This window comes from Gadus morhua, chromosome 9, assembly GCF_902167405.1.
Source record: "Gadus morhua chromosome 9, gadMor3.0, whole genome shotgun sequence".
In the NCBI taxonomy this organism is placed as follows: Eukaryota; Metazoa; Chordata; class Actinopteri; order Gadiformes; family Gadidae; genus Gadus; species Gadus morhua.
Genome location: NC_044056.1, coordinates 14,059,095 through 14,084,050, shown reverse-complemented (window position 1 = coordinate 14,084,050; position 24,956 = coordinate 14,059,095). Strand labels below are relative to the sequence as shown.

General features: G+C 42.2%; 3 protein-coding genes and 2 long non-coding RNA genes across 7 annotated transcripts; 2 read left to right on the top strand and 3 right to left on the bottom strand.

Moving 5' to 3' along the window:
• Nucleotides 1-1,473: 1,473 nt before the first annotated feature.
• neto2b (neuropilin (NRP) and tolloid (TLL)-like 2b) lies at nt 1,474-8,776 on the bottom strand. The gene is made up of 12 exons (XM_030366007.1): nt 8,417-8,776; nt 7,755-7,817; nt 7,221-7,382; nt 6,448-6,696; nt 5,576-5,623; nt 5,086-5,213; nt 4,705-4,806; nt 4,354-4,480; nt 3,823-3,936; nt 3,286-3,416; nt 2,834-2,926; nt 1,474-2,241 (listed from the first exon to the last, which is right to left on the bottom strand). Exons 1-12 carry the CDS (start codon nt 8,433-8,435, stop codon nt 1,735-1,737), a joined length of 1,743 nt encoding a protein of 580 aa, XP_030221867.1. The 5' UTR covers nt 8,436-8,776; the 3' UTR covers nt 1,474-1,734.
• Nucleotides 8,777-12,007: 3,231 nt separating this feature from the next.
• Nucleotides 12,008-13,692, top strand: LOC115550690 (cell cycle regulator of non-homologous end joining). Its single transcript, XM_030365952.1, has 3 exons — nt 12,008-12,426; nt 12,667-12,730; nt 12,871-13,692. Exons 1-3 carry the CDS (start codon nt 12,332-12,334, stop codon nt 13,231-13,233), a joined length of 522 nt encoding a protein of 173 aa, XP_030221812.1. The 5' UTR covers nt 12,008-12,331; the 3' UTR covers nt 13,234-13,692.
• Nucleotides 13,473-14,857, bottom strand: LOC115550692 (uncharacterized). Its single transcript, XR_003977938.1, has 2 exons — nt 14,534-14,857; nt 13,473-14,261 (listed from the first exon to the last, which is right to left on the bottom strand). It is a non-coding gene; the product is annotated as an uncharacterized LOC115550692 (long non-coding RNA).
• Nucleotides 14,858-15,142: 285 nt separating this feature from the next.
• LOC115550691 (uncharacterized) lies at nt 15,143-16,468 on the bottom strand. Its single transcript, XR_003977937.1, has 2 exons — nt 16,348-16,468; nt 15,143-16,073 (listed from the first exon to the last, which is right to left on the bottom strand). It is a non-coding gene; the product is annotated as an uncharacterized LOC115550691 (long non-coding RNA).
• On the top strand, nt 16,465-24,947 carry LOC115550687 (calphotin-like). 3 transcript variants are annotated; one of them, XM_030365946.1, is made up of 4 exons: nt 16,465-17,379; nt 17,822-17,952; nt 18,077-22,171; nt 22,424-24,947. In XM_030365946.1, exons 3-4 carry the CDS (start codon nt 18,085-18,087, stop codon nt 22,927-22,929), a joined length of 4,593 nt encoding a protein of 1,530 aa, XP_030221806.1. In that variant the 5' UTR covers nt 16,465-17,379; nt 17,822-17,952; nt 18,077-18,084; the 3' UTR covers nt 22,930-24,947. The 3 variants fall into 3 exon arrangements, with proteins under 3 accessions (XP_030221806.1, XP_030221805.1, XP_030221804.1); XM_030365945.1 differs by having other exon boundaries at nt 17,880-17,952; nt 18,077-24,947; XM_030365944.1 differs by having other exon boundaries at nt 18,077-24,947.
• The last annotated feature ends 9 nt before the right edge of the window (nt 24,948-24,956 follow it).

Sequence of the window (24,956 nt, the reverse complement as noted above, 5' to 3'; positions counted from 1 at the left end):
AAGTTGGATGTATATAGTTGCAATATTCTTCGAACGAAAGAAGCATGCATGTAAACCACAGCAGGCACACTCACAAACACCGTACAATTTATCAGTTTGATAATATGACGTACTTGCCAGGCATTTATTTCTACGCTACCCACAAGTAAACATAAAGGAAGAAAATAAGGCTTCAAGCAAATAACAATAGCACTAATCATTGAATACATGAATTAAGCCAACATTAAGGGAACAAGATATTTAAAGTGGTAAAGACTAAAACTACGGTTGTGACCTATTCATAAATGACAGGACGTTTTGCTCTTTAAATATATATAGATAAATAACATATGATCTGAGATGCATAACATAAACGGGCAACACTTAACACTTACATAACGCATTATGACATGGTTGAAAATTGCTTTCCTTTAGTTGTATGCCTACAATTACTGATCCATAACCTGAATGATGCGTTGATACTAAGCAGGTGAACCTCAACCCGGTTGGCAGTATTGGTCTTGCATTACATAACTCTGCCCATGGTATTATTTCTAGGTGAAAAGGTACCTATTCAGTCCCGCTGACTGGACTTTGTGTTTGGAGGGTTGCCTGGCTTCATTTGCACTCAGTGACTCCCCGGTTCCTTCCTACCCCGGTATCAGCCATGACTGTATTCCTGACTGTGGTTGTTATCTAATTCTGAGGTTACCTTACTGGTTTGGTACACTTGGTCCACACACAGAAGCTGCCAGCACAAAAGCTCTGAGCACGAGCGCCGGTCGTCAAATACACTCAGGAATCTTGAAATCCTTCAGGGAAGATAAAGTGATATATTCAAAAGATATCACTTCAAATACTCACATTTCACAATTTCATCATAACTGTTCAGCCAGTCAATGACTCCTATACATATGTTCAATACTGGTAGATGTGTGCCATACTTTATATTACACTTATATACTTTGACATATTCTGTACAGCATGCAGTGTACATATCCCTGGATTCACATTGCATCTATAAAAAATAAATAAATAAATACAATTCAAACTGTGGATGACCGTTTTTGTGCTGATTTTATGGATTTTATGCAATGCAATGTTAAAATCCTGTAAATGAACTGCACAGAGAAGCAGATGGAAATGATGGCAACACAGGTGCTCACATTATGCATGGTCCTTAAAGCCATCATAATGTGACTGTTCACACCAACGTGTACCTGCTTACGTACAGTCTGTGAGGAACAGTTATGCAACACACTGCCCTGCTGGTTTCAGAACTTCCCTGTGCCGTTCCCTGTTGGATGAGGAACATTGCTACTGACATGTGAATGGCACACCTTGAGGTAGCAATCTAAAAACAGAACACACGTGCCTGCTTGTGGGGTTTGTATGCAACACCATGTGTGTAATAACCAACGTTGTGAGATGAAAATATTTTTTTACCATTTTCGTTCATTAAGATATACATTGATTGAATGATTGAATCAGAAGTAGGAAAGCATGGTTTATTGTCCAACGAAAGCTTTTTTACATGACAAGAACCTATAACATTTTAAATAAGGTGGCCAAGTCCAAACGTAAAAAGTGTCAACAAAGTGAGAGAAGGGGGTTATTCATTACCTGCAATTCTCTTACACATTCAAATACAAACGTTGATTGAGATCCTCAATGCTTCCTCTCCATCTCCTCATTGGTCCCCTCTCAAACAGGAAGAGATCACACCCCACCACCCATCCACGCATCCCCCGCTCCTCAGAAGTCCATCGACAGGGACCTCTGCTGGGCCATTTCACAGTTCATCCTTCTGCCTCCGGCTCGGCGCACATACACGTCATACCTCCCGTTCTCCTCCTCCTCCACATCCTCCTCCTCCTCCTCCAGCTCCTCCTCCATCACCCTCTCCACCCTCCTCAGCATGGCGACCCCAGCCGCGGGGTGCCCCTGTCCCCTTTCGGTCATGGAGTGCCGTAGCTCCGCCCGGCCCGGCTTCATGCTGGGCCAGCTCTTCTTCCTCAGGCTCCGGCTGGTGCCCTGCTGGAAGGCCTGGAAGTCGTTCTGGAAGACCCCCCCGAACGGGGGAAAGTGGACGGAGCCGGTGAGCAGGGGGGGCGCGCCCCGACCGGGCATCACGTAGCTGACGGAGGCCTGGGAGCCGCAGTGGTGCTCGTGGACGCAGCGGTTGCGCTCGGAGGACGAGCGGCGGAGGGCGTTCAGCGACTGCATCTCCTCAGAGAGCTCCCCCAGATCCCCAGACGTGTCCTGGTGCCCAGGGAGGAATCGTATGAGCCAGGCCACGCAGGCATGCTAGACAGAGCACCATGCATAACTTTAAAGGGGACCTATTGTGGAACTTTAGGTATCATTAAAAACATCCTTGAAGCAATGACTCTGAACTGCATTGTAAAACAATCGGGGTCGAGCCATCATCCGTACTGTGATATACCCTCAACGCATCTTGTCTGAGTACAGGTTATTTTCGGGGGGATTTCCCTTCTAACCAGTCTCTCCTTGGTGATTGGTCTTTGGAGAGAATGTATTTATGTATATGTATATGTATATGTATAATATTTCTGTTTTGTTTTCAGAAATTGTGGACTTTTCGAATGGCTTTGCTGCACCGCACAAAGTAGCGTCACTACGGGGGTTGGATAATTTAGACCGGGAAGTGCTAGGCTGAGGAGAACCAGAATTAGCTACATCACTCCTGGCTCGGATCACATCGGACAGAATCAGCCAGTAAGGACTTTGGAGCAGGACTACGAAGAGACACAGCAGGTTTCAGATTTCAAACTTTGTAGGTCCCCCTTTCATTTAACATTATACGAGGAGGTGTGGATCAGATTGAACCTACCTTATCCCTGAGAGTGAAAAGCTCGTAATGGGGAGGGTCAAACACTTCATGGAACTCAGGCCGGTTGAACAAGTTATTTTTACGCAGCAGCACCTGCAGTCAGAAGTTAAGAATCAAGTGCTTAGTAAGAACATCACTTATGATCACTTACAGTAAGTACACATGTACAAGGAATTCCTCTTGGTGAAAATGTCAGCATTCACTCAGTTCAAAATACAAATCTGGAATATAGAGGTAAAGCATAATAATCAACGGAATATGGATATTTGTGTTTGACACGGGTTGTGGGATTTACGCAGGGAGGAAAAAAACCTGTCCAAATGTTCAATAAAAATGAACATTTGAACACACAACCCTATGGCTACATTATACACACGTGCTGGATATGTTATCTATATATATGATGGGCACAGTGTTGATGCTCTACTTGTATCGACCGGTCGGCTGTGGACCTTTTTGCGCGGCTGCTTGACCTGCACCAAGATAGAGATGACAAGGAGCAGCAGCACCAGGCCGGTAGACACGCCGATCAACGTCCCGTGGGTCTTGGTGATGTGGTGGAACAGGCCTTTGCTCTTCTTTTCTGGACGGTGGGAAAGGCAGACACAATTCACAAATTATACACAGATGCACTCACACATACACATACACACACACAACACACAACACACACATATTCCCGCAGGTACATGCATCCACAATACACACACACAGACAATACACAAAGAGATATTCATGCACGCATGCACACACACACACACACACACACACACACACACACACACACACACACACACACACACACACACACACACACACACACACACACACACACAAATGTGAAAGAAAGAAATTAGTGGTACAATTTTAAAATTATAAATTAACCACATCATAACGATGACTGATCATTAGAAAAATATAACTAAATAATGCCTTATATTTCATTTCACAAGCAGAGTCAGACAGACGGACACATGATCAGTATGTACCTTTACAGCTGCCTTCGTCCCAGGGGAAGACACAGTTCTGGATGCCATTGCACACCAGAGAGGAGTTGATGCACATGTTGCTATGGCAGAAGAATGAACTGCCCTGGCATGGGGCTGAAAGGAGATTAAAACAGATGTCCTTGAGAACCAATAAGATATAATTTAGGAGTAAATACAAAGTCTTATTTTCTGTACCGTGTTATTGTAACATGGCTGCCACATATGAAACTACAAAATGTGATATTTGCTTGGGATGTTTGCTTGACCCTTGACTATGACCTTACAAAACAGCCCAGAATATGAGATTATTAATAATGGTTGAAATTGCAGTTTGCAGTAGTGGTATCGTGCACCTCCCCACCGGTGATGTGCAGCGCAACAGGGCTGGATAAAACTTAAAAGAATGAGGTGCCCGAAATTGCAGTTTATCAACCACACGGAGGCACTATTTACCAATCCATACCCAAGAGAAGAGACGGTTGTCTGCCATGGGGACTTACAACTAAAGACACAAAATAAACACAAACTCACGGTCCTCAAACACGGTGAACAGCATGCGGAAGCGACTGAGGCGACTCGACTCATCGGCCCACATCCGAATAACGCCTAGCCCCGTGTCTAGCATGACGTCGTTAGCCACCGTGCTACAGAACTTAGCCTGTCATAACAGATCACACAACAACATCATCGTGAGGCGAAGGCATGCTAACCACGGGAGGCTGATAAAGAGGTTCACTTGGGTTCACAATGGGTGCTACATACTGGTGGTGGTTAGTGAGGTCCCCCCCCCCCCCCTTCACTGTAGGCGTCTTTGAGTGTCTAGAAAAGCGCTAAATAAATTCAATGAATTATTATTATTATTACTTGATTTGCACCGCTTACCTTCAGGTCTTCAATGGCGTTGCTGCCGTCATACACGGCCACAAAGTTCTTCTTACATTCATTCGAATTCTCCATTTGATAATCTAGAAACCGCAGGTAGATCTGGGAAAGGAGAAATACAGGAGTGTACATTTGGACTCACTCATAGAAATGATAGTGTTATAATTACTGCTTCAGAGAATAACATAGATATTGTTTTAACAGATTTACACCCCAACACTCCAACACTGGACTTATCTTTTGAAATTATACAATCAAATGGATTTATTTTGATTTACTTGATAAGGATTCCTTGAACAAAAAAAGAAAAACAAAGAATAATATATTGGGTCTCATGCTGGGAATGTCATTCCCTTTGTGGAGACACAAGGCGGCAGATACCCTGTGGTTGACGGGCGCTCGGATGGTCCAGATACAGTCCACGGCCTGGTCCCCTTTCACCTTGTTCTCGTCTTCCACCTGACTGGAGCGGATCAGCCCATCCGCCCCGCTCAGCTCAAACTGGCAGTCTGGAACGAGCCATGGAATCGTAGACGAAAAGAGATACAACTTGTAATCCTTCCTAATGCTTTGTTGACAGCATCAACAATAACAATGGTAGGAGTCGGTGTACAATACAACAGAGCGTGTGAGATGTTTGTTAGATTTGTTGCAGACTGTATGTCACTAGGTGGACAGTTTGACCACTTCCAATTTTTACACTGTTTTTAAGTATGTAACGCAGCGAACAAGCTAAATGTTTTTGTAAGGATTATTAGTCAAATAAATGAAACAAGAAGAAAAATGAATTGTTCAAAAGCAATCAGGTATAAGGTAAATCGATAAAACAAGTATGATACTGAGCACAGATGATTGAATTTGGTAGAGATACCTGGGATGGGGTTAAGGATTCCTCCAAGGTGCAGATAAAACTCAGGGTCTTTATGGGGAAATGAAAGAGAGAACCAGTCAACTTTCATTAGCAATAACTATGTACATTGTTGGTAGAAGATATTCATATAACATGCTTTGTTGTCTGGTGTTCTCCGTCTTAACATTATGTTCCCCAAAGACTGATTTATTGGGTGTGTGAGAAGATGAGACTGGAAAATCAGAAATGTAATTGAGAGTCAGTCAGGGAGTAGAGCCTAAAGCATGGTCACAAAACCCCCTAAAAACAGTGAGAACGGACCCTTTCACTGAGGCGTCGCTCATCACACTAATTATGGATCTGCTCCTTCTATGTCCCAAGGCCCGCGTAGTAGACTAAACTCGTGAAGAAAAAGGATGCTACACACGGGCCCACTTGTGGCCATCTGAAACATTTGGGGAGACTCTGACGAGTTCGGGAACAAATCTGTTTCTTGTGTTCAGGTCTGTTCGAAGCTTTTGTAACCGCGTGGACAGTGTCTGGTCCGATTCAACATGCAAAGTCTGAGAGAGTTGGCGTCTCGGAGCCTCTGGTTGGTCTAGTGCTTATAGCAAATTGGTTTGAGTCTGGGCGGTGTGTAGGCCCCTTAAGTCTCCCAGCCTAGCCCTGGAACAGAAGAAGAGCCGACCCGTATGAACTGTTACATTAATGTCCTAGTCCTACGACGACTCTGGTTAGGACTTCCTCTATGAAGGGAGGCTCCTTGGCATCAGTCTCACGATGCCAAACTCGTGTCCATCGACCATGTGACAGGATCATCCTCTTCATCTCCCAGACGGCGCTCTGCCCTCATGTGACCCCTTAACCCCCAGGGGGGGGGGTGAACCTCCTACCTGTGGTGAAGTGGTACTGGACCTGGAAGCCCTGGCCCTCCAGCTCGTCGTCGCTGTAGAAGCGCACCCACACAAAGCGGCCGCTGGAGACCACCAGGCCCGGGGTGGCCGTGCCGCAGAAGCGGTCGATGAGGGGGGAGAAGCTGAAGGGGCCGTCCCGCACCTCGATGTGGTCGAAGCGGCACTCGAACGACGCCTCCATGTAGAAGCTCCGGTTGAAGTGCAGCTCTATCCGCTGCCGCGGTAACGCTGCAGCGGGAATGAACGGGAGATGACATTCGACGAGGCCGTCCTTTTGCATAGGGCGTTACATGCAGAACAATGCATAGTTTGATGGCCTTTGCATAAAACATCCAATCAAATACATTACCTAAAACGTACAGCATGTGCCATATTTTTTTTTAAGTGCTTGCATCAAATAACATTTATTTGTGCTATTTACCAACTTTCCAGTATTTTTCACTTCTAAAGTCTGTTGACTTTTGAGGGTTGAAATGTACTGTAACCATTTGCTCACTGATTACATACTTGTTGAATAAAAATACTACAGTAATTAATACCCCCCAAGAACAATCAATTGCATTTATTGATAAATACCAAAATAATGTATTTATTGAATCCAAAAAACGATTGGCAAACAACTAGGAAAAGTGACAGCAAGGATATGACAAAATACACAACTAAAATATCAGTCGTTATTTAAAGTGCATGAATTTGTGTTATATTTGTTAGTGAATACATGATGTGTGACACTACAAGCGTATGTAGCTTACCTTCCAGTATGTAGATGCACTCCTTGTTGGGTGGGTATGTTTTGGGGTAGTTTGGAGAGCTAAAGACCCCGCCCTCCGTGTCTCTCACCCAGCTTCCACAGTTACGGGGGAGCCGAGGTTGAAGGGTGGGCTTAACGCCTTGGGATGCTGCGTCTGCTGCATCTGTGGATCCATTCAACACACACACTGCATCACATATAGTCATGACCACTAGTCTGACTTTCAATTCCACATTAGGCCGCATCATAAATGCATGTTTGTGTAGTATATGTTATATATACACACACACACACACACACACACACACACACACACACACACACACACACACACACACACACACACACACACACACACACACACACACACACACACACACACACACACACACACGCTGTACAGCTGTGGAGTTGTAATCTTAAGTGAACGAGGGCAGAGGCGTAGACAAACTCTTTCAAACACATAGAACACTAGTGGACCGTGTACAGCATGGTTGTTACTGTAGTAAATAAACATGGTGAAGCGAACTCCAACCTTTGGTTTTCTGTGCCGCCGCCGTGAAGCCCTCCTCAATCAGCACAAGCAGGATCCACACTGCTACAGGACAGGGTTGGACAGGGCGGAAAAGAGGTCAAGCACAAACCAGGGTGAGAGGGTGCAACTGATACCACCCAACATGAGCAGAGGAATTAAAGGATGAGAGCGGAGCCGGCAGCTTGGCAGGAATTCAGATTTGAGGACAATTTTCTTGTTTCTCTCCTCCAGATCCAGATATAAATTACAGTAAGGCACCGTTCTACAGCGTCCTCTATTGGCCAGAAGCAACGATGTAGGCTACACACTATTTCTTCAAAATCTTAAAAAAAGGAACAAGGCAGGTCAGTTGGCTATCATGCATACCAACATCATGTTTTACATTAAAAGTTATTGCTGCACTCACGTGAAAGTCATTTTTAACTGTTCCTAGTTTCCACTAAGAATGAAGTAGCCGGTATCTTGCTAAGAGCATCCGTTTTATTGTTCTACGTCCATTGCTGTTTCTACTGTCGAAGAATCAATAGGCCTACTGACTTGACCAAGCTGCTGAAAACAACAATGGACGGAACATTTAATTTATGTGTTTGTACAAAAAGTGGTAATTGAAAAAAAAGATATTAAAAAAAATACCTATTCTAGGGTGAACTCTAACCACTCACCTGCTTGCATCCTTCCCATTGGTCCGTTACAAGGTGAACGTCGACGCTTGCAATCTTAGTACCACATTTATATTTGAATGTTGATGCATAACTAAGACAGTAACGTAGGTGCACTTTCAGATTTAACATTTCTAGAGATATAAGTCGCTGTCATCTTTTCAGATTCTTACTTATCGCCCTCCTTTCCGTTTCTTGATTATGATGCAAAAGAGGAAGAAAAAAGTCCGCTTCACGCCCTACAGAGCATTAACGCTTTATGGCAAGCGCTAGTCCAGAATGGTTCCGTCACTTCAAGTATGATGAATTGACCGCCAGCTCTTAGGGGGTTTGGGGTTTTAACATAACTGGCGCTGCAACACGACGGGCAGATTGCGCATGGGCAGACCAGAAAGCCGAACTTTAAATCGAATAATAGAGTGGAAATACGTCATAGGGTGCACCAATCCGGATTACAACGTCTTGTTTATATTCAGTTTTCTTTTTCAGCTTGTTGGTAACTCAGACAAACAAAATATGCATGTATAAACCTGTATTTTATTGTATAAACCTTCACTAGCCCTGGGATTGAAAAGAGTCCTGTCTGAATTGTATTTGGTGAAGGTTGAAGTATCTACACTGCTACACATTGTTCATTTTGAAAATAGAAAAGCCCCAACAGGAAATTCAGATCTGAAACAGATTGCTGATTTGCCATTAAAGTGTTGCTGCCCACCTGGCTGTAACTTTCCTTGTTCTTGAGTTTCTGCGTTGATTGTTGGAAGAGGCAGGGCTGCTGGCTGAAACACATTAAACTCAACTCAAACTTAAACTCATTTTAAATGTGTGCGTGCATGCACATGCATATATTCATGTATCTGGGATTGTTTAACATCTTGTTTACCAGAATGAGTATATGTCAGCAGCAATCTGGGCCACGGTAAACCTTGAGCATGAATAGATACAGCAGGAGAGTCGGTGACAGCGCGATGGGACTCTTATTGAACAGCACAAACAATAAGTAAACCATATGAGGCAGAGTTTAGATCCTGACACCAGACATCTGTTTTGTTCTGGGTCAGGAACCACACAGCCGTGATGTTAAGAAGACACTTTATCTTTAACTGTAAATCCCCCCAAGTAGTTTATTACTGTACTATTCTGTAAAAATATATTTAGGAACTATATTTCCTTCCTTCCTTCCTTCCTTCCTTCCTTCCTTCCTTCCTTCCTTCCTTCCTTCCTCCCTCCCTCCCTCCCTTCCTCCCTCCCTTCCTTCCTTCCTTCCTTCCTTCCTTCCTTCCTTCCTTCCTTCCTTCCTTCCTTCCTTCCTTCCTTCCTTCTTCACCTGGCCCCGATATTTTGTTTCACCTTCTTCTGACAAATGTAATTATTGTAAGTCCCTGGGATAGAAGCGTCTGCTAAATGCCCTAACAGTTAACATGCTGATGGTTGTTTTGTGCAACAGGTGCGCCGCCTCACCTGGCCCCAGAGTCCCAGCGGTCTGACGCGGCCCATCAGAGGCTGCTTAAACCAGCCATAATCCACACACAATCCACACTGTAAAATGACATGGGCAACTGTTAAATGTATGTCGGTTGTTTTAATATTACTGGTGTCCTTTGTAAGTTTATGTCATGGTATTAACGTAGTTATTAATGTAATAAAGTAGTGTAGTCGTACCATGTATTATGTAGCCTGTTCATCTGATGCTTGGATTAAAAAAAATAAGACATCCAAGAAAATTAATCTTCTCTACTCCCTCTGACTGTCTTTTCCTCCAAGTGATTAATCAGGCACCTGTGATTGGGCAAGATGGATGTCCTGATTCGTCAGAAAAAAGCTGTGAGCAGCCTAAAATCTAAACTGCTTCAAACAGAGGAAGACACACGGTCAACAAGAACAGATACTTTACAGAGCATGACTGACGCTCTGGCATTTCAATTAAATGACATTCCAATTATAGCTCTTAAATCATACCTACGGCATCTTTGATTTACTGCTAGGCATATTCCAATAAGATAATAGTCGTAGAATCTGAGGGAGGTTTAACCTTTCAGCTAGGCCCAGAGCATTAGGGCTGTTTTCTACCTGCAGTCATTTCATGCCAACATACCGATAGAATGAACCGTTTACATGGAATTTTACTGAAAGAGAAAATGCTAATAAAGGTCTCAGATCTGACACTCTCACCATATGGTCAATCTCATCCTTTCTAGGGAGACAGATGGCCCTGACCCTGACTCCAAACAGGGCTAAGCTTAGCACCCGCCAGATGAGTCTAGTTCTCACATGGCCTTCCGAATGAGCAGAGGATGAAGAGATGCTGGTACACAAGTGATGGAGATCAGGAAGAGGTCCGGTGAGGCGAGGTCAGTAGAAGTTGACTCAGCATCTCTTCACACACCACCAACCAAGAGGGGCCCAGAGACTGATGACCAGCGACCTGCCCTATACCCGTGATATACCCGGCATTTGAAAACCAATGAAAAACCACACAAAAGGCTGGACAAAGGAGATATTCAGCACTATAAATCAGATGGCCCAAGAGTTATCTGCAGAACTATCCAACATTTAAGCAAAGTTCAAGTTCAACGCAGGGAAGGAAAAGAGCCACTCTTCTGCAAAGAGAAATCTTCTTAGTCTGATCTGTTTATGTGCCAGCTAGCCAGGGGGAGGATGAAGTTAATGCCACTTTATGGACCACAAAGATTACTCATTTATAATAATCCTACAAGATCATAACACAATTATGCAAACACAATTTATCATTGATATTGCCTTTATTTTTATTCCTGAAGATACGCTGTTATTTAAAATCCATATTATTATAATAAACCATTCAATTCATTCAGAAGTATAAGATATTTTAGTCTGAAATTCTTTATTTGATTGCTTTGAAATGTTGTCCTCCCTGAGGAAACACCCGGAATGAATATTTTTTTACTCATTGGCACATTCCCTAGAGGAAGGCGAGAGATTTTCAGCTTTTTTTTTCATTTGATACGACTTCAATCTTGAAGGCATGATTACATGCTTTTCCTGAAATGACTAAGACTCGAGAGCTTTAGGGAAATTACAGTGTGCGGGATTCTGACTGTTAACATACATGGGGTTAGTTTTTAATTTGGTAAAATCTACAAAGCCCGCTCTGCAATTAAGGCCTAAGCACTTGTGTGTGATGGGCGGATTTAGAGAGATAATTAAACAGACTGGGAGCTTGGGCACAAAGTTAGAGAGCAAAATAGGGTCTGAAACGAGAGCGAGTGAGGGCAAGAGACAGATAGACTAAGATAAGAGTGCGGTTTTGTGAGTTGGCTATGGTGGTGGCATTGCATGCAGGGCAGTGTTTGGGGGTGGTTACCAGCAATTCAGTCAAATCAATAATGATAAGGAAAATTCTTTAAAATTAATAATAGTCAAATGTAGCCTATGTAAAGATATAAATAAATAAAATACAATATTTTCTGTGAGTTTAGTATATTTAAAAGTAAATCCGTAGGCTACTTTAAATTGCAGTTACTGAAATCTCCAATACCAAATCGACAGTCTTCTTGCATATTATGGTCAAACAAAGCATAACAAACAGATGTGAGGGGCTCTACTGCCATCTAACGGTAAACTTAAAATACTCACATCCGTGTTGTATTTTCCTGCATGTCCATCTCGACTACGGGCATACATTTGTTAGGTAAAGCATGGTTTCCAATAACTTGATTGGGATTCCGTGATTGTAGTTGTAGATCTTCTAGCTTAAATTAACTGAATGCGTTTTCGCCGAGTGGAGCTGGTTCTTTGTTTGCCTTTTGTCTCGCTTTCCCGTGACATAGGCCTACCTTCATAGAAACATAAGTATCTGCTGGTCAATGTTCCCTTGATACTTTGATGCGCGGTCCTTGTACACATCCCTTACGCGAATATCCACCATAGGTGTCAACTATGACCGACCGAAAGAGGGAACTGCCGTCTTGGATGTCGCTAAAGGAGAAGGCGATACCAGATCAGGCAATGACGAACATTAGAAAAGTTTCACGGTAATGTTGGATACGTTTTAAACGTGCGTTGCAAAATATAGTGTATTGTATGTATGTATGTATGTATGTATGTATGTATGTATGTATGTATGTATGTATGTATGTATGTATGTATGTATGTATGTATGTATGTATGTATGTATGTATGTATGTATGTATGTATGTAGGCTATGTATGTGTGTAATGCTTGCTTGAATATTTAATTGTCCTTTAATGAAAACAACGGTGTATTTCTTTCAGAACGGTATATTGCATGAACGAGAAGGAGCTTGTTGAAGCAGCGATTGCATTTATTAGCCAAGGGGCAAGTGACGCTTTTCTTTACAACCACTAGGTCGCGCCATTCTAATTGAATGGAGTTTAAACCAAAGGTATTACACATTTTAAAAACAAAACAACTTCTCACATATTGAAATGTTATTACTTTTTTGCCCCGGGTGACAGGAGGTGAATGGAGACAGAAGGCTGGCAAGCGCTATGAGAATCCAGGACTGTTCTAAACAAATAGAAGAGACTTTGGGTGAATCCTCTAGCTCCTATAATCAGGACCGGACCTACATTTCAGAGACCGACATGGACACTGTAGAAGACGCACAGACATTATCCCCCCACCTATATTTCTCTGGACAACAGTCTGAAGGTCAAAGACAACAGTCTGAAGGTCAAAGGTCATTACAGGCTCGAGACTCTCAGAGTCCGGTTGCACCTGAAACAGGCCCCACAGTGGTTGCTGAGTCTCCGCCCACTGAAGTCGAAGAGGACGACTCGTTCAAGCTTGTAAGGGAAATCTTCTTCACAAAGGATTAAACTCTATTAGGACACGCCTTAGTTCTTGCCTATTACTGTTACCCTTATCAACTTAAAATGATTTGGTAATTGGTAATCCTCATTAGAAACATAGTGAACTACATTGTTACTCTCCAGAACATCTGGGGTGTGTTCTTTTGAATTTCCTGTTAATTGCGATGGAATGGGACCATGGCATTCTAGACTTCCATGTTTGTACCGAAGTCCAAATAGAGAAATAACAAGCATGGCACTTTAGCTAAATTGTAATTATTTTATTTGTATGAAAGCCATAAAAGATTAAAGATTGTAAAAGCATAGGGTGGTCACTGTCAAACACTGGTATACATAATGCCATAATATTTTTTTAATTAACAGTATGTATCATAACAGTTTGAAAGGAGCAGCGATTTTGTAAGAAATATCTGTGCAAAAATATAATTTCATGAGGTTGAAACGAGAATACAATCATCAACACTGGTGGAAAGCATGCTTTGTTGTTGTTGGTGATCGAGCTTCCTCCACAACACATAACTCAGATACGTTGTAACGGCCAACTCAGCGGTTACTAAAACACAGCAGTAGTAGTACACGGTCATAGCTGATGGACTGGCATAGGCCCAGTTGAGTCCGACAAACCAGACCAGGCCCAGTAGGCTGAGGGCGCTGGCGGCAGCCTGGCACCACATGCTGAGCCGCAGCACGCTGGAGCCCGCACTGTCTGATAGCAGCGAGCTCAGCAGAGCAAAGGGCACAAGCACCACAGGGACGTAAAGACAAAGGATAACAGCTGGTTTTGATATGATCATAGTTGTCTCAAAAGCTCTGATTACGACGGTCGATATAAGTGTTTGGCAAGATAGTATTTTGCCGTGTTGTCCCTTTGAACAGAAATTGAAGGGACTTATGGTGACTTCATTGGAATCGATGAAAACAGCTGCAAATACGAAGAGGGCGAAAATCATCTGTGTCCAAATAATGAGGAGAGCCAAAGACAGCGATTGCAACCTGCATGTCGTCATTTTAGCTGAGATCACACACGGGAAGATCTATTCAGACAAGCAAAACACAAACTAAATCAGGATAGCTCATTTGATCAAGAAAGGGATATACAAATATTACTTTTTGTACATTATAACAAACCATATATTATTTAGCACTGCATTTTAATATTGGCATTTTGATAAAATTCAATATTAAAAAGCTAGAGTGGCCTACAAAATAGACCTTTTACTCCACCTAAACATACAATAATACTTTTCACTTTAATGATCACAGGGATGGGGGACTATCAACTATATTTAATTCGATTTTAACTTACTGCGCAGATGGACCACAGCGTTAACTGGAAAGGTCTGTTTAGTTTCACTATTCTGATGATTATATCAGCTGTGAGTTGTTTACTTTGTGGAAGGTGTGACTGCCCCTTTCGGTTTGACCATCGCCCTTTGCACCTGGCCATCGAATAATTGATTGATACATTTTTTTATCCATGGGTTCATTACCTTTTTTAGACAGGTATGGATCTAGTACAGTTAAGTTGTTAAAAGGGCGGATTTGAGCCGTTATACTTTGATTTTTTTAGACACGCCAGGCATCTATCAGATACATGTAGGCTATATCCTAGCGTTCTGTTATCTGAGGATGCTTCCAATGTATCTTAGGTCATCTGCCAAACCTTGCCATATAATATTGCAATGGCAACATCTGGGGTCTGTTTTTTGAGTTTCCTGTTAATTGCGATGGAATGGGACCATGGCACTCTAGACTTCCATGTTTGTACCGAAGTCCACTGTCCAAGTCAATCTTGGCACAAACAATTACACTTGGAGATGTATGTAGTCTCTTGCCAATAACGTGTTCCCCTCAGCTGGGCTTTCAATTTCACTGATTACATAAGGATATGACCCTTAATTATCAAAATTCAAACCAACCTAGACAGGAGTTTTTTATTGTTAACATTCAGATGCAAACACTGCAATCACATTATTGTCCTGAACTAGAGAAATAACAAGCAATGGTACTTTAGCTTAATTGTTATTATTTCTATGAGAGCCAATAAAGATTCCAAGATTGTAACAGCATAGGATGGTCACTCAATGTCCCACAAAGGTATACATAATGCATAATACATTTTTTATTTACAGTAAAGCATCATAATAGAAAGGAGAAGCGATGTGTTAGAAATTCTGTGCAAAAACATCACGAAGTTGAAATGAGAATACAGTAATCGAATGGTGTACATGAAAGCTTGCCTTCTAATGAGGGTTAGGGTTTGTGCTTTTCTCCAACCTTTTTCTGTTTACTGTGTAGTTGATCGAGCTTCCTCACCACCAACACAGAACTCAGATACGTTGTAACGGCCAACTCAACGGTTACTAAAACACAGCAGTAGTAGTACACGGTCATAGCTGATTGACTGGCATAGGCCCAGTGGAGTCCGACAAACCAGACCAGGCCCAGTAGGCTGAGGGCGCTGGCGGTAGCCTGGCACAACGTGCTGAAACGCAGCACGCTGGAGTCCTCTTCACCGTATGATAGCAGCGAGCTCAGTAGAGCAAATGGCACAAGCACCACAGGGACGTAAAGACAAAGCATGACAGCTATTCTTGATATGATCATGGTCTCAAAAGCTCCGATTAAGGTGGTCGATATAAGTGCTTGACAAGATAGTATTTTGCCGTGTTGTCCCTTTGAACAGAAATTGAAGGGACTTATGGTGACTTCATTGGAATTGATGAAAACAGCTGCCTCAACGACGAGGGCGAAAATCATCTCTGTCAAAATAACGAGGAGAGCAAACCACAGCGATAACAACCTGCATCTCGTCATCTTAGCTGTGATCACACACACGGGAAGATCTATTAAGACAAGCAATACAAATAAAATCAGGATAGCTTATATTATCAAGAAAGGGCACAAATATCACTTTTTGTACATCATAACAAAACATTGATAGTTAAGCACTGTAGGCCTATTTTGATATTGGCATTTGGATAAAATTCGACAATAAAAAGCAAGAGTAGAACTACAACATTCAATTTTTACTCGACTTAAACATACAACTCTGTAGGCTACTTCTTTTTCACTTTAATGATGGGACTATCAAATATATTTAATTAGATTTTAACTTACTACGCAGATGGACAAACGTCGACTGAAAAGTTTAGTTTCACTACTATTATAATAGGCTATCAGTTGTGAGTTGTTTGTGGGAGGAGTGACTGACCAGTTTCGGTTTGACTGTCCCTTGCACTTGGCCAACCATCGAATAATTAAATTTTTTTTATTTTTTTTGTCCATGGGGTTCATTGCCTTCTATAAGACTAGACAGATATGGGTCTAATACAGACCAGTCGTTAAAATGGAAGATTTGAGTCGTTAAGGATGCTTCCAATATAGGCTATGGGCTCCCGTTAGGATAATTTTCCTTAATTCAAAGATGAAACGAATGACACTACAAACAATACATTAGGTAGGCTTTGTTACATTAATATCCATATGATTAAGTACACAAAACACATTCACCTCTGAAAATAGCAATTTGTCATTAGATCATTAGGCAGAATCTGATGTGCTAATTGTGAATCCATCCTACGATGCCAGAGGGTTTACGACGGGAGGAGTGCTGTGTGGGGTGCACGCGCCCTTCAACTCGTTCCAAGGCGGTCTCATCTAACGCGAAACCCCTGTAACGGGGTGCGCTAAATGAGCGTTATTGGCGAGACAGGGCGGGACTTTCGGTGACACGGGATAGAAGGCGAGAAGCGAGAGAAATGGAGGGACCTCGGATAAGGCCGGTCTGGATAATGCTTTGTAGTATGATTAATGAAAGAATACGTCATTATTTGCCTTATTGTTGTTGTTGTTATTGCTATTGTCTCTCTCTGGAGACAGTTTACTAGCGTACAAAGCTCATAGGAAGTAAGATACCGGAAATGACGTTGCAGTAGACCAGGAATTACGCTACAATTCATGATCTCCTCTCATCCTAACATGCACTCATTTCTGGGCGCAACTTGACGTCAACGCGCAGTTCTCATCCGAGTATTAACCAAATTATGCACACCCTGTTTTCATTCGGACTATGTCTTGGGAACATTGTACATCTATCCATCTCAACTTCTCGGAGGTGTCTCCCGAATACTTTGCTCCAAAAGTCTCAAGGTTGGTTGATTAAAATGTTTGAACAACTTTATCCAAATGGAAGGCCTTATTTTCTTTTCTAACTTGGATCTTGAATATTTGTTTGAGTTTACATGTGGAACATAGGCATTTAATTAAATAAATGTACAGATTATCAATCAGTAATTTTTGATCTTCTGATCTGTTGAGATCTTCTTACTGTGTCATTTATTAGAATAAGTGGATCTTATATATACGATAGCTAATTCAATTTTTTTAAATATTTTTTTGATTAAATAACTGATAAATTATTAAATACATTCGAAATTACGAGATTAACGCAACCTACTTTCTGGAATGAGTATCAAGTATCAAAAGTTGTTTACAGAACAACCCCTAAGTGTCCATAGTATGAGGCAATGGTCTTTATTGCTTTATAACGTTTACTGCAAATTGTGTTTTACTATCCTCTATCCTCTTCAAGCCTAAAAGTAGGCTGCTAAGGACCTGCCTTGTAACAGACTGTCTCAACACCATTGCAGGCAGGGAATGTGTTTCTGAACATAAAACTGCATGAAGTTTGGTTGCATGTGTGCATCAAGTGGCCAACTATAGGTGAGTGGGAGCTATCAAGTGATAAAGGCAAAGCAATATTTACATTGAAATCAAGTGTTGACAAATTTGTGTCTCGTTGGCACTGCATGGCATCGAATTCACACCAAAACATTCCTGTGTACAGATTGAGCCATGGGAAACGTGTTCAGCTGGCTCATACAGCCAGTCAGTGATGATGAGGTGTTTCCCACCAATCAGGAGTCTGAAGAGGGTACAGCTCCTGAGCAGGAGTCAGAGGGCCCTGAGGTCCCTAGGCCCCTGGAGACCTTACCGGAAGACATCCTGACTAGCATACCTGTTGTAACAAAGGAGGCATCTCAGTTAATCGTGGGACTTGTTGCAGAAGCTAGCGAAGAGCTGCAATCCGTGGCTCTTGCAGCCACAGAGGCACTTGGCATTATTCCATACCCTGAAGTGCCTGAGCAGCACAAGCCTCAGGGCTTGGCAGTTGATCTCCAGGACACCAATGTATTTGGAAAAGAACCTTTGAAAGAGCCAGACCCGATTCCTCAGACTGTACCTGAACCCAATCTGGTCAGAGAATCTGAAGCAAACACAGATTTTTTTCCAGAACCAGAATCCATCACAACTCTCCTACCAGAGAATGTTCCTGGACTCAAACTCATGACAGAATCTGTACCAGCCCTGGAATCCATTCCAGAACCTGAATCCATCACAGATAAGTTTCCAAAACCTATTCTTGAACCCAAATTAATCGCAGAACCAGAATCTAACTCAAAATGTGTTGCAGAACCTGAATCGATCCCAGATGAAGTACCAGGGCTTGTTCCTGAAGCCGAACTCAGCACAGATACAGAAATAACCCCAAAATACGTTACTGAACCTGAATCAATTACAGACCTACGATCAGAGTCTATTTCCGAATTTAAACTCATCACAGATATGGATATAACCATTAAATGTGTTCCATGTCAAGTACAACAATCTGTTCCTGAATCCAAACTCATTGCAGAAACAGAACCAACCCTAAAATCAATTCCAGAATCTGAATCAAGCACTGATCTATTAGTAGAACATATTCCTGAACCCAAATTCGTTATAGAATCAGAACCAATTCCGAAATTTATCACAGAGCCGGAAGCCATTCCAGACCAAGTACCAGTACTTGTCCCTGGTACAGAAATAACCTCACCATGTATTACCGAAACTGAATCACTTTCAGAGCTACGATCATATTCAGAGCTAATCCCGGAATTTATTCCAGAACCGGAATCCATCCCAGACCCAGTAGCAGAGCCTGTTCCTGAACCCAAACTCATCACAGATACAGAAATATACCCAGAATACCTTACAGAACCTGAATCAATGACAGATCTACGATCACAGTATATTTCCGTACTCACAGTCATCACAGAATCACATCCAATCCAAGAATGCATTCCAAAACCCACGTCAATGGAATGCAGAGTACAAGAACCGGTCCCTGAACTCCATCTCATCACAGATATGGAAATAACCCTGGAATGTGTTCCAGAACCTGAATATATTCCATGTCAAGTACAACGATCTGTTCCTGAATCCGAACTCTTTTCAGAATCTGAACCAACCCTAGAATCAATTCCAGATCCTGATTCCGGAACTGATCTATTAACAGATCATACTCCTGAAACCAAATCCCTCACATATTCAGAGCAAATCCCGGAATTTATTCCAGAACCGGAATCGATCCCAGACCCACTACCAGAGCCTGTTCCTGAACCCAAACTCATCACAGATACAGAAATAACCCCAGAATATTTTACCAAACCTGAATCAATGACAGACCTACGATCAGCGTCTATTTCTGTTCTCAAAGTCATAAAAGAATCCGCACCAATCCAAGAATGCATTCCAGAACCCAAATCTATGGAATGCAAAGTACAAGAAGAAGTCCCAGAACTTGAACTCTTCACAGTTACAGAAGAAAACCTAGAATGTGTTCCAGAAACTGAATCTAGCAATGATCTATTAACAGATCATATTTTTGAACCCAAATTCTTCACATATTCAGAGCCAATCCTGGAATTTATTCCAGAATCGGAATCCATCCAAGAACCAGTACCAGAGTCAATTTCTGAAACCAAACTCATCACAGAAACAGAAATACCCCCAGAATGTATTCAAGAACCTAAAGCCCTCCTTGGCCCACTACCAGAACCTATGCCTGAACCCAAACTCACAGAATCCGATCTAACCCAAGAATGTATTCCAACACTAGAACATATGACATGTAAAGTACAAGAAACATCTCTCAAACTTGACCCAGAGACAGAAATTAATATAGACTATATTCCAGAACCAGAATATATTCCAAGTCAGTTTCTACAAGAACAGGTTATTGAACCCACACAAATTGCAGAGTCAGAACTAACCTCAGAATGCATTCAAGAACCTGAATCAATTCTAAACGCAATACAAGTAAATACGCCTGAACCAAAACTCATCACAGATACAGAAATAACCCAGGAATGTACTCCAGAACCGGAATCAATTCAAGACCAAGTACAAGTGCCTGTTCCTGAACCCAAACTCATCACAGAATCAGGACCAACCCCAGAATGCATCCCAGAAGCTGAAACCATATCTTGCCCACTACCTGGAGCTGTTCCCGAACCCAAACTCACAAAATCAGAACCAATTGAATTAATCACAGATTTGGGGCAATCCCTAGAATTTACTATTCTTGAACCCAAACTCACAGAATCAGAACCTAGTACAGAATGCAATAGAGAAACTGAAACTGAACCTTTTCCCGAACCCAAATGCATCACAGAATCAGAATCCAGTAGGAAATGTGTTCCAGTACTTGCCCCCATCCCAAGCTTGCTACCAGAAGGAATTTGTAAAGCCAAACTCACCCCAGAATTTATCCCAGAACCCGAACCTATCTCAGACAAAGTTCCAGAGCCTGTTCCTGGACCCCAACCCTTCCAACAATCCGAACCATCCCTAGAATGTATTCCAAAACCCGAATCCATCCCAGAAAAGGTACCTGAACCAGAAACTAATCTAATCACAGAATCAAAACCAACCACAGATTTTCTTCCAGGACCTGCCTTCTTCCAAGATCTACTAGCAGAACCAGTTCTTGAACCCAAACCCCTAGGAAAAGTAACACTGGGATGTCTTCTAGAACCCAAATGTATCCCATGCCAAGAACCAGGGATTATTTTTGAACCCAAACCCATTACAGAATCAGAACAAGACACTGATTGCAACCCAGAACCTGAATCCATCCCAGAAAATGTACTACCTAATTTCATCACAGAATCTGAATCAACCCCAGAATGTTTTCCACAACCTGATTCCTTCCCAGACCAAGAACCAAAACCTATCCCTGCAGCTAAGCCAATCACAGAATCAAAGCCAAGCACAGAATATGTTCCAGAACCTCAATCAATTTCTGATCTACTACCAGACCCTGTTACTGAACCAAAACTCATAACAGAAGCAACCCCGGAATGTCTTCCAGAACCTGATTCTATCTCAGACGCAGTAACAGGACCTATTGCCAAACCCAAACTCATCACAGAGTCAGCGCCAATCCAAGAAGGTTTTTCAGCAGAACCTGTTGCTGAACCCAGTCTCATCACAGACACAGAGCCAATCCCAGAATGTTTTTCAGCAGAACCTGTTGCCGAACCCAGTCTCATCACAGAGTCAGCGCCAATCCCAGAATGTTTTACACTAGAACCTGTTGCTGAACCCAGTCTCATCACAGAGTCAGAGCCAATCCCAGAATGTTTTACACCAGAACCTGTTGCTGAACCCAGTCTCATCACAGAGTTAGAGCCAATCCAAGAATGTTTTTCACCAGAACCTGTTGCTGAACCGGAACTCATTACAGAATCAGAAGCAACTAAACAATGTGCTCAACAGCCTGAATCTATGCCCAAACAAGTACCAGAAGCATTTCCTGAATCCAAGCTCAGAGAATCTGAACCAACCCCTGAATGTTTTCCAGAACCTGAATCCCTCCCAGGCCAAGAACCAAAACCTATCCCTGCAGCTAAGCCAATCACAGAATCAAAGCCAAGCACAGAATATGTTCCAGAACCAGAATCAATTGCTGATCTACTACCAGACCCTGTTACTGAACCAAAACTTATAACAGAAGCAACCCCGGAATTTCTTCCAGAACCTGAATCTATCTCAGACGAAGTAACAGGACCTATTGCCACACCCAAACTCATCACAGAGTCAGTGCCAATCCCAGAATGTTTTACACCAGAACCTGTTGCTGAACCCAGTCTCATCACAGAGTCAGAGCCAATCCCAGAATGTTTTACACCAGAACCTGTTGCTGAACCCAGTCTCATCACAGAGTCAGAGCCAATCCCAGAATGTTTTACACCAGAACCTGTTGCTGAACCCAGTCTCATCACAGAGTCAGCGCCAATCCCAGAAGGTTTTTCAGCAGAACCTGTTGCTGAACCTAGTCTCATCACAGAGTCAGAGCCAATCCCAGAAGGTTTTACACCAGAACCTGTTGCTGAACCCAGTCTCATCACAGAGTCAGAGCCAATCCCAGAATGTTTTACACCAGAACCTGTTGCTGAACCCAGTCTCATCACAGAGTCAGAGCCAATCCCAGAATGTTTTACACCAGAACCTGTTGCTGATCCCAGTCTCATCACAGAGTCAGAGCCAATCACAGAATGTTTTACACCAGCACCTGTTGCTGAACCCAGTCTCATCACAGAGTCAGAGCCAATCCAAGAATGTTTTTCACCAGAACCTGATGCTGAACCGGAACTCATTACAGAATCAGAACCAACTCAAAAATGGGCTCAAGGGCCTGAATCTATGCCCAAACAAGTACCAGAAGCTTTTCCTGAACCCAAGGTCAGAGAATCTGAACCAATCCCAGAATATATTCCAGAACCTGAATCCCTCCCAGGCCCAATACATGAATATATCCCCTGCAAAATCTCAAAACGTCTTCCTAAAAAGAAAGGAAAACCCAGACCCATCTAAATGTCCTAAATGTCTTGCAGCTCTTTCACAGATCAAGCTACAGGGCACAGATCAGCTGGTCCGGGAGGTTCTATCCGAGCAAGTCAGCAAGGGATCCACATCGGTGGAACCCGTATTAGATGGTACTTCCCAATTTTACGTGAACCCTATCGCTGACTAAGTGGACCAAGAGGTGCAAACAGACTTCCCTTGGGATGAATCCCAGAGCAGCAGCGTGGGGGCTGTAAGCTCCATGCCTGATACATGGTGACTCCCCAGGGAGGGCGTAGAGGTGTACAGTAAGGGTGTGGGGTATTTGAAGCAGTTTGAAAAAATAATAATCTGACCAATAAATGAATGGACAGAGGCGTCTCCAAGGCATTACAATGAGTTGGGAGGGCCTTTTTCAACAAGCCCATTGTGAACAATAAGATCACTGCAATTCCAGATTGCAGATGCACAACCTGACATAAGGGTTGGGATTCTTGTTCACCCCGATGTTTTTCATGTTAAGCAACATATTTTCTTTTGAAATTACTTGATCCTAATGCATGTCATAATTGGGGTTTAACCAGTGTGGTAAAGATATTCCTTATGTGTCATGTTTTGTTTTTATTATTAATAGGAAGGATACATTTGCTAATCTTTCTAGTTAATGACTTAAACCCTTTAAATGTGTGAAATGTATTGCTGTAACGTTACAACACTATTTATGAAACTAGTAACAAAAGCGAAACATTGTAAAGCTAAAGGGAAGGAGTATTACAAACCCTAGATCTCTAATCCTAGAGCTGTCTGTCTAGATCAGGCATGGTCAACTGGCGGCCCATGGGCCGCATACGGCCCGCATCCTCAATCAGTCAGGCCCGCACATAATTTAAAAATAAATAAATAAATAATAATAATTGATCGAGTTACAGAAAACCCGGTCAAGAAAGATGAGAAGCAGAGTACCTGTTCATAGAATGAACAGGTACATGGCAGACACATGGCAAAACCATGTGTCTAGTTTGCTTAGAAACTATATCAGTCATGAAAGATTCCCACTTAAGTCGCCACTACAACTACTACAACTGCAATTAATGTCATGCTTGTTGGGTCTGAGTTCATTGAATTGTTGCACTTAATGTTGGGCCACTGTTTTTCAGTTTTGTGAGATCATTGAATGATGATGTATGTGAGCCCTTTGCCATTCATGTGGCTGTTTGAGCATGGAAAACATGAAATTAATGTATGTTGATATGTTCAATTAACATACCGTACATAGGTTATGATTCTGGACCATTTTTTAGGTAGTGGCTATCCCAAAAATGCACCAGAATACAGGAAATCATATCTACCTAATTCAAAATTTTGTAGCTTCTCTCAGTTTACGTTTAGTTGAAGTGCGCAGTCATGTGGTCATGATGAAAAATGTGACCCTCTTTATCATGAAAGTTGCCCATCCCTGGTCTAGATCCTGATCTAGATGTCAGATGACAGTATTCTTGGACGCAATTAATAACCATATAAGGATGTTAAATACATAGCCTGAATAGAGATATTATAAAGTGGAGATTTGGATCTTTCCTGTTGTGAAACTTGCTCTTTAAAGTAGTCTTAAACAAGCTAATAAGTATGTATCCTCAAGACTTGGAGGCAACATTATATAGTTTTCTTCTTTTTAGATCCTAACAGTTTATTTTAAGTGGGTGTAAATAAAAATGGGATGTTTATGGGACTTAAAACAAAAATAACCATATTTTGTAAATTGGAACATATACTTCTAAAAGTGTTGGGGTAGAGATTCAGTGGTGTTTCATAAGCCTGGCCTTTGAATGATACCTTTGTTACATATATATATGCTTCAGCCTTTGGGCTAGATGGGAGCAAGGGGAATTTGAATACTCATTAAAACATTGAATAATGAGGCAGGCAAGATAAATGTTAAGAGCTTGTTTTAACATGTTTCAGAGGTTCTATGGGTGTTTCTCAGCAGTGATGATTCATACCTCATGCCACAGGCCTTCAGCTCAATAAACAAACTGCTTGCCATATGACTCTCCTTG

What these genes read in the sequence shown, in the direction of transcription:
- neto2b (XM_030366007.1), bottom strand. An exon ending in GGCGGCACAGAAAACCAAAG is followed by an intron (nt 7,383 to 7,754) that starts GTTGGAGTTCGC and finishes ATGGATCCACAG; the next exon opens with ATGCAGCAGACGCAGCATCC. An exon ending in AATCCTTAACCCCATCCCAG is followed by an intron (nt 5,214 to 5,575) that starts GTATCTCTACCA and finishes GGCTCGTTCCAG; the next exon opens with ACTGCCAGTTTGAGCTGAGC.
- LOC115550687 (XM_030365945.1), top strand. Translation starts at nt 18,085, where the DNA reads ATGGGAAACGTGTTCAGCTGGCTCATACAGCCAGTCAGTGATGATGAG.
- LOC115550690 (XM_030365952.1), top strand. Translation starts at nt 12,332, where the DNA reads ATGACCGACCGAAAGAGGGAACTGCCGTCTTGGATGTCGCTAAAGGAG. An exon ending in AACATTAGAAAAGTTTCACG is followed by an intron (nt 12,427 to 12,666) that starts GTAATGTTGGAT and finishes TATTTCTTTCAG; the next exon opens with AACGGTATATTGCATGAACG. An exon ending in TTGCATTTATTAGCCAAGGG is followed by an intron (nt 12,731 to 12,870) that starts GCAAGTGACGCT and finishes CCCGGGTGACAG; the next exon opens with GAGGTGAATGGAGACAGAAG.